The sequence below is a fragment of the Nycticebus coucang genome, chromosome X (genome assembly GCF_027406575.1).
Source record: "Nycticebus coucang isolate mNycCou1 chromosome X, mNycCou1.pri, whole genome shotgun sequence".
NCBI classification, from domain to species: Eukaryota; Metazoa; Chordata; class Mammalia; order Primates; family Lorisidae; genus Nycticebus; species Nycticebus coucang.
In genome coordinates this window covers 9621424-9633475 of record NC_069804.1, presented here as the reverse complement: position 1 = coordinate 9633475, position 12052 = coordinate 9621424, and the positions used below count along the sequence as shown (strand labels likewise).

The following is a 12052-nucleotide window of genomic DNA, read 5'->3' as shown; positions in this document are numbered from 1 at the left end:
TATTAAAGAAGAGATAAATAAATGCATTTTCTATACAAAGAGAGAACATGTACCTTATAATAATCAGTGATGGGCACCAGATTATGTGGGCGTCAATCAATTTTCAAGAATTCTGCTCAATATTCTCCATAAATGTGCTCACAATTTTAAAGCTATATACGACACATTATGATTTTTCAAATGCAGAAACTATGATATTTATACATGGGCAGAGGATTAAAATTTATCTGATTTAGTTGCTTTCCCCCAATTTAAAGAAAAGAGAACATCCATAAATTTCATGTGACCTGTACAATACTCCCTCCTCTTTGGTGTCAAAACCAAATCTAGAACCCAGGTGTCCTGGCTCCCCATCCAGGTCATTTCCACCTCACCTCTTTCTGTTTTCAGTAGCAAATCATCAATAGCATTTACAAATTAGAATCACATAATCTCACATACACAAAAGTGAGGGTTTATGGATATGGTTAAGGGTCATTTTGTTGACTACTTCCATTCATTTATAAGAGCTTCTGGCAATGGGAAAAGATTTAATGCTACATTGTGGCAACTTCTTGCTAAAAGGTTAATCTATAGAATTCCAGCACTGAAAAGGAATCTAACAGCCTGCTTAGTTTAGCCTCCTTCAAGTTAGATGGGAAGGCACTGGAGACAGGTAATCTGATTTAGTTGCTTTAGGTCTTTAAATGAGATTCCCCATCTACCTTTTGTAGCTTGTTCAATTATTTGCACCCCTTCACTCTCAAAACTTCCTCCCTCCTTTTTGATCTTTGGTGCAATTCTAGCTTATGCTTGCTAATCAAACCTTTTAAATAATGGGAGAACTGATATTCCCTTGTACTGTTCCCCTTAAAATTAACGGGTTTTATTTATATATTCTGGTAGAAAATCAATAGTGGGAGATTTTAAACCATCATGAAAACTTGGCCTTAATTACCAACCCATGTAAATAAATTTGCTTATAATATAAGGGTACAACACATGCTTGGACTAATATAATCATAGACGCTGGGTTGTCTGAGACCTGAGAGCTCTGGGGCTACTTTTGCTGCCCTGTTTGTTCAGCATTTGTGTTGTAGTGGCTTCAAGGCATACTCACCACTTCTTCCCGCTTGGTCTTGTCTGTTGCTGGCCAAGCTTCCAGTGGCAGATCAGGAAGCATGGGCGGCAGGGGCTGCATGGGGAACAGCGGAGGCAGAGGTGGCTGTGGCGGCAGGGGCTGCATGGGGTGCACAGGTGGCTGGGGCTGGATGGGCTGCATGGGCTGGATGGGCTGCATGGGCTGGTGAGGCTGCGGCTGAACGGGCTGGGGCTGGAAGGGCTGCTGGGCGGGCGGAGGGAGGTTTGGCTGGTGGTGTTGGGTTGGAGTCATGGAGTGTTGGCCAGGAACGGGCATCATTGGTTGCTGGGGGACCACGGGTTGCTGAGCTGGCACCACTGGGATGTGGTGATGAGGCTGCAGGGTGTGAGTCTGGGGGTGCTGTTGGGACAGCACGGGGATGATTTGGTGGTGCAGCCATCCACCCATGGGCTCGTAACCATAGGAAGGGTACTGGTGAGAAACAGAGAGGCTCAGGTCACTTCCAACTGGACAAGCAGCAGTTTTGCTTTGCCATTATGGCCATAGGAATATTTTTATTCATTTCTTCTTCTGCAAGAATTTCTAACGGTGTACACACATATGACCTTTACAACTAAATATCCCATTAGTGTCTGTATGTGGAATAGACACATTTCACTTAATATGGGAATTCAAATGCATGCCTAATATTTTAAGGGAATAAAGAACAAAATCTCTACCTACCGGTGGCCTTAGCATGCTCTGGTACCACTTCACAGGGGTAAGCACCTTAAGAGAAAGAGACATGAGAATACATTTGATTTAATTTACTTCATTCCAATATAGAAACTCACTAATGCAGTATGAAATATTGACTCACTAATGCAGTCCTGTCAATATTGATAGCCTGAGAATATGAGTTCTACAAAAGAAAGAAGAAGGTAAACATTTGTTGGGTGCTTCCTATGTGTCAGGCACTGTGTTACATCCATTACACACATTTTTCATGTTTTCTCCCATGCTCAGAGGCAGGTATTGTCGCCCTCACTTTTGTAGATAAGGTCATGGAGACTTAAAGAGGTTCATTAACTGAGTTTGTAAAATTAGTAATTCTGCCTAATTCTATAGCTCCTGCTCGTCATCACAAGAGCAAGACAAACAAAAATTATGGCATAGTAATGCAACATAATATGAATTTTGTTCTTTTTTATTTGATGTCACAATGGAGGAAAAAGGAAATGGAAACACCGTCCCTCATTCTACAAACACAGATTTACTGGTCAAATATCTCAACCTTTTAAGGTTTAACAGAGAATCTTGCCTCAAATTCTTACTAACATTTTCCTTCAGCTTGTATAAGTAAACAGACTCACAGATTATTATCTGAACCCGTGAGAGAAATAAGAATTTCATTCCTTTCTAAACAGCATATACTTGGTTAACCTTAGGTTTGGGGCTCCTTCATACAGTAATACAGCCTTTAATCCATATGACATAATGATTAACCTTGCTTAAGTTATACTTGACAAAATACTTTTCATATACAATAACTGTACTACTTTCCCAGCAATATTTTGAAATATGCTATGCTTATCATACATATTTTTCTTCTCTAAATGAGGGAGCCGAAGTTCTGGAGGGAGAAAATGATTTTCCCAAGGTCCTGTAGTTAGTAAGAAATTGAGGAGAACCTCAAACCTGATATTGGGAACTCTGATGTTTTCCATTCCTCTGCAGAGCCCCTCATGTGGCACTGAGCCACTCTCATCTTTCAGAGAAGCCATGTGAGGGACAACATCAAGTGTGAATGTCTTAGAATCAGGAGTTTTTGAGCTGGAAAAACCCTTAAATAACATCTTACCTAATCCCCACATTCTACTGGCTGCGACAGAGCAAGGTTGTTCAGCCAGAATTCTCTTTCTGCCCTAGTCTGGAGCCTCCCTAAGTGGTTGTTCATAACAGATAACATTATAGTCATGTTTAGGAGGAGAGGCTGAGAGTGGCCAGGTAGAAGGATGCTGGAACAATGCAGGGTTGAGGCCATCCGTCAGGCTTTAAGCTAGGAAGCTGGTGGTAGGAACTGTAAAATTGGGGTTATTTGAGAAATATATTGAATGAAGAATCAACACACTGTTCTGTACACAGCCCCAGGGCATTGCTAACTCAAACAATGCTGAAAATTAGTAAAGAGAAAAATTACCTCATAGCTGAAGTTGATATAACCAGGGTGCCCAGGATGAGGTGGTAGCTTTTATAGAAATGGGGAAGGAGAATAGAAAAAGAAGGAAGGGGTGAGAGTGAAGGAGAGGGAGAGAGAAAGGAAGAGAGAGGAAGAAATCAAGTCAATATGCAATTGTTCACATTAAGGGAGACTGAAATGACTTTTAAAAATCTCTATAGTGCAGAATATATCTGAGGTCTACATTGTAGTTTGAACCTGTATGCTGGGCAGGAGAGGAGCTCTCTTATTTGAAAGAGGTCCAGAACAGCTAACTGACTGTCCCTGGGGTCTTACAGTCTTATGGTAGGAAACCCGGAAGCAGAAACCAGCATACATTCATCCTCCAGTGGTTTTCAGACAACTCCTCCCCCAGTGTTGTCAATGACTCTTACCCTGTCCCACCCACCAGTTTACTTAATAAAACTCAAACTCACTCCATGTTGGGGAGAGAGGCATGTTTCTCTTACACAGTTAAGAAAACTGACAAAAAGAGAATTATCTCACAAACATTCCCTTGCTTAAGTATGGTATCAAAGGGATTCCTCATAATTGGCCGGCAAAGTAAACAATGCTCAACAGCAACAAAAGAAACCGCAAGGTGGAAATTATTGATGACTTCAAGAAGAAGATGGGTGCAGCAAAGTGGAAACATTATAAATCCTATAGAACATGACAGAGTTGATTTATGGAGTTTAGGCCAATCCTTTTTATTCTCTGTCAATGATTTTACAACAGAAAAATTTAAAAGTTCAAAATAAAAAGCAACCTGAATAATGTTCTAAACCAGAACTATCTGTCCTTTTAAAAGTGAGGACCAAGGGACTCGGGCCTGCATGGTGGAATTCTGTTTGGCCCTGGGGTTCAGGAGGGGGAGAAGAAAGAGAGGCATGCATAAAATCTTCCTCAGATGTTGGCCTCATTAGGGATCAGCTCTATTATAATCTTGTATTCCTTAATAGTGGCCACTCACTCCCATCTGAATATGAATTATTTTAGTCTGGTAACTGCCTTTCCTACTGTCTTGATAGATACTATAGGGCAATGGGGGTGGTGGTGATTGCTGGACTCAGGAGTGGGAAAAATGCAAAGGCCCCTCAATGGACTAGGAATGGCCACAATACACAGAGTACAGGATTTCAGGTAGGCAGAGCACAGAATCTTGATCTTGTGGGTGAGAGAGGAAGAGAGGAGTCAGGTGTGCCAACTTTCTGGCTTCTGGTTGTATCAACGGCTTTTTATGACACCAACAAGCAGATGGAGGCTAGTTGGCCTGCATGTGATCTAGGCTCTCTGCCCTTATGTCCCTATGTCTGGAGAGAATGGATCTGACATCCTCATCCCTGACATTTGAATTTTAAATATATCAGTAAGTGTTGGGAGTGGTAAAGTCCTGGCAACCACAAGGAAGCCAAATACCTAGTAGATATACCCAAAGGGGTGGGGCCTCTAAAAATAAGGGTATGGTTCAGAAATCTTACACCTTAAAGGGTAACAGCAGTGGTATGTGGAGAGCTGGAAGAGATTTGGAAACTTGTGAGGAACTGGGTTTTAGAGAAAACTTATAGTTTTGTAATATAGGTATTTGCCTAAGGCTGATTACGCACTTTCTCTGGAGGACTTTGAAAGGGCCCTTCTGAAAACTTCCTCCATCTAGAGATGGGCAGTGATATTTACAAGCTAATGGTTTCAATGAGAACTTTCTGGGGTACTTGTGAAAATGCAGAGGCCTGGGCCTTGCTTCAGCTGTGCCAAATCAGAATCTTTGGTGGAGGCTTTTGAGAATCTACCTTTTAAACAATCTCCTCAAGTGTTTCTTCAACACAGAGATGTTTGAGGACATCTGATACTGTACTGTTTTAAATCCTGAAGTTTACCAACTGTGGAGCAGATTTTTATTTCTAAGCTTATGAAATTTAATACTGACTTTTGCAAGGGGTGTTTTACTCACGGGCATGGCAAAAGCTGCTCCCAGGAGGCAGGCAAACAAAATCCAGGTCCCCATGTCTTGGTGATTCTGAAATGTAAGTCAAATCCACATTTCTTATCTCTTCTCAAACATGGGCATAATTGGTGATTCATAAAATACACATAATCCACATTAGGTTGTTGCTAGTAAAAAGGACAGGGCCATTCTTTGTGAAGTGCCGTCATTGATTTTTGATTTCCAGTTCTCAGCTAATTTCATTGTTTCTGGGGTCACAATAGTGATAAAGATGCATTTAATTTAGGCCAAGCACTGAACAAGTTACAGGAACATGAGTGATCTATCGCTACATGATTTCACATGCCATTTTCCTGTACTTATTTGGCCTGTAATCAGAGAAGCTAAATGGTATTTATAATCAAAATTAATAATTAAAAGAATAGAGTTGGCTCCAAAAGTTGGAGGTATCATAAAAATGCCCAGTATTTTATACTTTTAGAACAAGGAAGTGAAGAAATATTTACTGCTGAAAACAAACATCCATCTTTTGAGAAACAATATTAAGTAATTTGCCAAAATAATTTAAGGAGGGAATGGGGTTTAGTTCCAGATATTCTGATCTATAGAACTTCAGGCGAGACCCTCTACTAACATCTCTGAAGTGCAGATGTAGAGCAAATATCTGGTTGAACCAACAGGAGAAGACGGTACTAATATTCTGAGATTCTTCAATGAAGTTTGAATGATTTCTACCTAAATGTTTCTATCTTCAGTCAATGGCATCTTCCTTTTGTTTGATGCATTGTAATTATTCTACAAATAAGACCCTTGGTACATGAAGCAAAATAGGTCATCCTGTAACTCAAGTTATTAACTAACTTGGAAAACTATCAGGTAAAAGACCTTAAATTGTGTATAGGAAAGTGCCGAACACATGTAATAACGCTGCCTATGAAAAGTACACTGAAGTTTCCTATGTCTGAAATCCGATCATTTAAAAAGTTGGGTTAATGAAGAAAACCATTTTGCCAAGTAAAGAGTCTAATTATGAGCCAACTGAAGAAATAACTATTGATGGAATAAAGTATTGGAAATATGGAATACATCCTTTAGACATGAATTGCAGAGAAAGAAATAAGCACAAGAAAAAGCAAAATATGAATAAAATCCACATACCTTTGAATGTATTCAGAGTACGTTTCTGTCTGAAACCAGGGATGCTTGATCCTTTAGATTTCTTCCAACTATGAGCTCAATTTATATCATTCATGGCATCTAGAACAACCAATCAAGTTTCTGAAGAAAAAATGTGTTGAGTATACCTAAAAAATTCCTGTATCATGAATTTTTAGAAGCTGTGATCAGACAAAAAGTCTGTATGTTGTGATTAGTGCATATAGAATCTTTCATTATGTACAATGACAGGTTTAACGGGCAAAAAGTTTCATCAGACAATTTCGAAGTCAGCAAATTAGATGACTGCACATGCTTGTATATTCAAATTTATTTTTAAGAAGCTGCTATGCCATTGTCTATTCCTTGGTTCTAGCAAACAACACTGTTCTTTACAAAAACAAGCTAGATGGTTGAATTTCTATAGTGTGATCACCATGTCCTCTGGGATTTTTTAGCCCTCTTAGATAAATTGATTGAAACCCCCATTCTGATAAAAACCCAAAACTCTCCATGGTATGTCTCTGAGGGATTATAATTTCAGGATTGCCACAGACCTATTTTCTGTTTCCATTAAAGTTATTCTCTCTGCTCCCTGTGGCTGCCCTTTTATCACCTCTCTAGTGTCCACTGAAAAAGGAAGGCAAAGTCTTTTCTTCCTGGCCCCATCCCGAAACCCAATTGTCATCCATGTCACCATGAACTTAGAGTTGTCACAATAGCAAAACTTTTACTAACGATCTGACAGCACATAGCAGACAGCACACTTACAAGTCTATTTTGTTCCTTACAAACACATGTCACAGGGGATATTGTCCTGGCTCCCCTATCCCACAGAGCAACTTTCAGTATGGTGGCCCTTCTTTGCCCACATCATTCTGGCTCAATCCCACTTTTTCACATAGGTAAACGCAAATCTTTTCTTTCTTTTTCAGAGCTTCTTAACTTTCTCTTGAGTTGCATGGTTCCCGTGTTCTCAGAAGCCTCTTTGCCTAAACAACAACCAAAGCCATTCACTTTCTAAGGGGACCTCTGATCTAGCTATGAAATTCATATATATTTTACCCTTTTACCTTGGTAGAACACATGGGTTTTTTTTTTTTCCTCTTATTCTGTAATCTGACGGATTAAAAAGCAAATTTGTAGCTAGTGACAGGAACTGAGGAGTTGCCCATCAATTTTATTAGATCAATAAAGAAAATACTGAATATATACCCAGATACAGTTGATGTTATAGCTGGATGTTCTTGAATTCATAAATAATAAAGTTTGTATATATCGTTTTTATGTACATTTTTATGTAGATATTTCACATTGGCTGAATTAAATTCAAGGAGAAAATATCCACGCAAGAAAATGTAATACATTTTTAACAGCTAGAACTTAAGACTCAACCCTTCACCATGGGTTGAATGAGCATTGACTAGTTATTTAGCCTGTCTTAACCTCAGTTTCTTCATCTGTAAAATGGCAATAATAGTAGAACCTATCTAAGGAGATTAATGTGAAAAACTAAATAAAAGACATCTCTGGGGAAATGGAAAGCTATTTACTGCCCTCCCCAATCCTATCAACTGGCACACGTTAAATGTTCAAATAATGTTAATAAATAAGATTCCAAGGTGATCTTTGAGGATGAATTAGTAGGGATGAATAACTTTGATGAAAAAAACATAGACTTTCCAATTGGGGCAAGAAAAATTGTGAAGAAGAAAGTGAAAAGCTATAATAGGCAAAATGTATGCATGAAATCAAACATGGAATATGTTTCTTACAGCCAGATGTGCACAAGGTTTGTATTTATTTGTGAATATGATTACTGGTGAATTTTCTATCAGAGACAAGAAGGATTCCCTTTGAGGGAAATTGCAAAATGCATCTTAGGAGAATTGGCAGGGAGTGTACCGCAAGGTAGTTAGGGAGCAGAGGAAGAGGAAGGAAAATGTAGATCATATTACATTGTCCTTTAATCTTTTTCCCCATTTCATTTAATTACATATGTTGGAGTGCCTAAAAGTATTCAGGACATACTTTTTCTACCAAATGGTGGGTAATCACTACCAGTGAAGACATTGATGAATTACTAATGGTTTATAGTTTTAAAATATTGATCTCATTACTTTGTCTCACTTTTTAAGAATGAGAGAGAGGGTGATTGGCCTCAGCGATCACTAGGATGCTTCCTCATGTGGCTCACTGGAGAGCGAGTTACTGCTAATTTGTGATGGACAGATGAACTGGTTTTGGTGGCCAATTCCATAGAAAGGATGTAATTCTTTCTATTTCTTTCCCCCCAGTCTATATCCTGTATTATAGGATATTAAAATCTGGATCTTTCTGTTTGAAATCTCTTACTCTATAATACTTAGGTCCCACTTATACAGCTTAAAAATTACTGAATGTTAAGATTCAATAGATAACATAAGCAATGATTTCATTTGTGAGTAAGTTGACTTTATAAAAAGGAAAACAGAATTTATTAGATTGGCTACTTATTTTGTTTATATGACGTCTATAACATTTCCAGAGTAATTGTGTTCTTGTTTCTCTTTCTCTTTAAGGTCAAGTATTTTCTCCTCTGTTTTTAAAATCACTATATTAAAAATGAATCCTAAGTACAAAATATTTTCATCTATGACAATAGGACAATTTTCATCTAGGAAAAGTGTGACAATATGGCCCCATAATGTGTCTATTCACTTACACATTCATTCCAAATGCTGTATATATATTGAATACCTATTGAATACCTGAGACTATTCTTGTTATGGTAAGGGACAAATACATATGTGTATTTCTTACTGTTTCTAAAAGCTTTTCTCCAAAATTATGAGTGAATAAATGCCCTTATGAATTATAATTGAGTAATTTTGCCCATGTCTTATACTAGGTATTCTTTTTCTTGAATCACAGCTCATCACATTTTGCTCTTCCCACGATGCTTATGCCAACAACTTCTCCCTTTCTAATTTGCTGCTTCTAATATACGGTGTGCTGGAAAACCATATGCCCAAACTTGTTAGACGTACATGTAAACCGCAAATAAAGGAATGCTCCAAATGGGGCTGGCCTGGGGGCCTCACCTGTGTGAAATGGAAAGGAATTTTGGCTTTGTGGCATTGGTTTTTGATGGTTGGGAGGGTATTCTGCTTTAATTTGGGGTTACCCTCCCTTGGTTTACTTCCTGGCTTTCAGCAGTGTTTGAAGTCTGAGGGTGATCTTTGGATAACTCAGGCATTATGAGCTCTATAGGAGCTCAATTTTCTGAGGTTTTAAAAACTCATGACCAAGATTGTCTAACATTCTGTAATAATTTTTAGAGTGGTTATTCTTCTTACCAGCTTTTAAACATTTCATCAGCAAAATATGATGTAATACCTTTTGCAAAAATCCAAATGGACCTGGAGACCATTCTCCTAAGTGAAGTATCTCAAGAATGGATAAAGAAACACCACAAGTACTTGCTATTAAATTGGAGCTAACCAATGAGCACATACATGCACAGAGGAAAGTAAAGCTCAGTGGGAATCAACTAGGGGCAGGGGGAGAAGGGGAGAGGAAAAAATCTACCTAATGGGTACTGTGAACACTATTTGGGTGATAGGCTCTCCTATAGCTGAGAGACTCAAGCATTATATATATATATATATATATATATTTTTTTTTTTTTTTTGAGACAGAGTCTCACTTTATCACCCTCGGTAGAGTGCCATAGTGTCACAGCTCACAGCAACCTCCAACTCCTGGGCTTAAGTGATTCTCTTGCCTCAGCCTCCTGAGTAGCTGGGACTACAGGCACCCGCCACAACGCCCAGCTATTTTTTTGTTGCAGTGTGGCCAGGGCTGGGTTCGAACCTGCCACCCTTGGTATATCAGGCCAGGGCCCTACCTACTGTGCCACAGGCACCGCCTACTCAAGCATTATAAAAGTGATTCATGTAACCTAAAATATTTGTATTCCCTTAGTATTTCGAAAAAAAAATTAGTTGGTGAAACTGGGTGCTGGAGTATGTGGGAACTTTTTGTACTATCTTTGTATTTTGGTTTTAGAACTACAGTTATTGTAAAACAAACATTTATTAAAAAATAACTCAATAAAAAATAACTATTTCTTCTGTAGACATTTACCTGTAAGAAAACATCATCCTCTAGGATAGTTCCCCCACCCCAGGGGTGAAGTTGGAGTTGTGCCCTCTTCAGAAATTAGGCAAGCCACCACTAATTGCTTTCAATAAACATTGCATACATTGCGACTCTTGGGAATGAGGTATTGTGCCTACACTTCCTTGGGAGCCTTTGGGTATTTGAAAAAAAATCTCTTAGACAAAGTGGGTACTACATAAATGTGTGGATTAATTGATTAAAATGTAGAGAAGTACCTATGACATTGTGAAAATACAGAAAATGTCCTTCGTCAATGTGGATTCTCGAAGAAATCCACAGTGATTCAGATGGCCCTTTTGAATGGGTAAAGTGTATAACTCAGTATTTCTCTCAACTTTTAATAGGAACTTTTTTTTGAGACAGAGTCTCACTCTGTGCCCTGGGTAGGGTGCTGTGTTGTTATAGCTCACAGCAACTTCAAACTCTTGGGCTCAAGTGACCCTTTTGCCTCAGCCTCCTGAGTAGCTGCCCGAGTAGCTGGGAGTACAGGTGCCCACCACAGTGCCTGGCTAGTTTTTCTATTTTTGGTAGAGGTGGGGTCTCGCTCTTGCTCAGACTGGTCTCAAACTCCTGAGCTCAGGCAATCCACCCACCTCAACTTCCCAGAGTACTAGAATTACAGGTGTGAGCCACCATACCCTGTCACTTCTATGGACTTTTGATGTCTGATAAGTACTTAAAAAGGGACATGCTGTAAAAGTATTAGAATCTATTATCCTAACATCCTTATTACATTTGACTCTGATATCATAGTTAAAATTATAATATACTCCAAGCAAATATACCATGATGGATAAATTCTATTTTTTTAAATTCAGGACTGAGTTAATTTGCTTAATATAATAAAGTTTTTGTTATCGTTCTTGTCAGCTTTTTAGGCTTCTAGAATCATTTCAGCCCTAGGAGTTAATTTGAAAAGAACACAATAAAAGCTCTTTCACTTACATCCAATATGATTTTACTGATTACAAACAATCAGCACCTCTTTCAGAACACATTGAGATAAACTACATCTTATAGGTGATGGTTTGAAGCTGTGAAAAAAGAGGGATCTTCTATTGGCTAACAACATTTAATAAATGGATAGACTTGGGACCGAAAAGTAGTAATAGAAACAAGGGACCAGGAAGAAGAAAGGCACATGGAAGAAGAAGGAAATGCATTGAGAGGGTAATTTCAGGTGGGGACAGGCTCAGCAAGCCACAAGTGTCCTTAAAAGAAGACAAGAAACTTACTAATGAAGTAACAGGAAAGAGAATAACTATGCAGTAAAGGGGGGTGGCCATATAGTCACCAGCCCCTGAATATATTCCTCAAAAGCCAGAATTGTCTCACTTCAGCAGCCATCATTAAGCATAGGCATAAGTACATGCCTAACATGATCATTAGCTTTGGAGTACAAGAAGTAATAGGATAGTGGTACAGTTCTCAAGATGTTCACAGGCTCTAGAAGAATTCTCCATTCTGAGTGGGGGCAGATAATGCTGGGAGTAGGCGTGGGCATTGGAAC

General features: G+C 38.8%; 2 protein-coding genes across 6 annotated transcripts in view; one reads left to right on the top strand and one right to left on the bottom strand.

The window, feature by feature from the left end:
* Positions 1-12052, top strand: part of ARHGAP6 (Rho GTPase activating protein 6) — a 496950-nt gene that overhangs the window by 359375 nt on the left and 125523 nt on the right. The window lies entirely within an intron of this gene.
* AMELX (amelogenin X-linked) lies at positions 1085-5283 on the bottom strand. Its single transcript, XM_053580260.1, has 5 exons — positions 5230-5283; positions 3261-3308; positions 1941-1982; positions 1805-1849; positions 1085-1552 (listed from the first exon to the last, which is right to left on the bottom strand). Exons 1-5 carry the CDS (start codon positions 5281-5283, stop codon positions 1085-1087), a joined length of 657 nt encoding a protein of 218 aa, XP_053436235.1.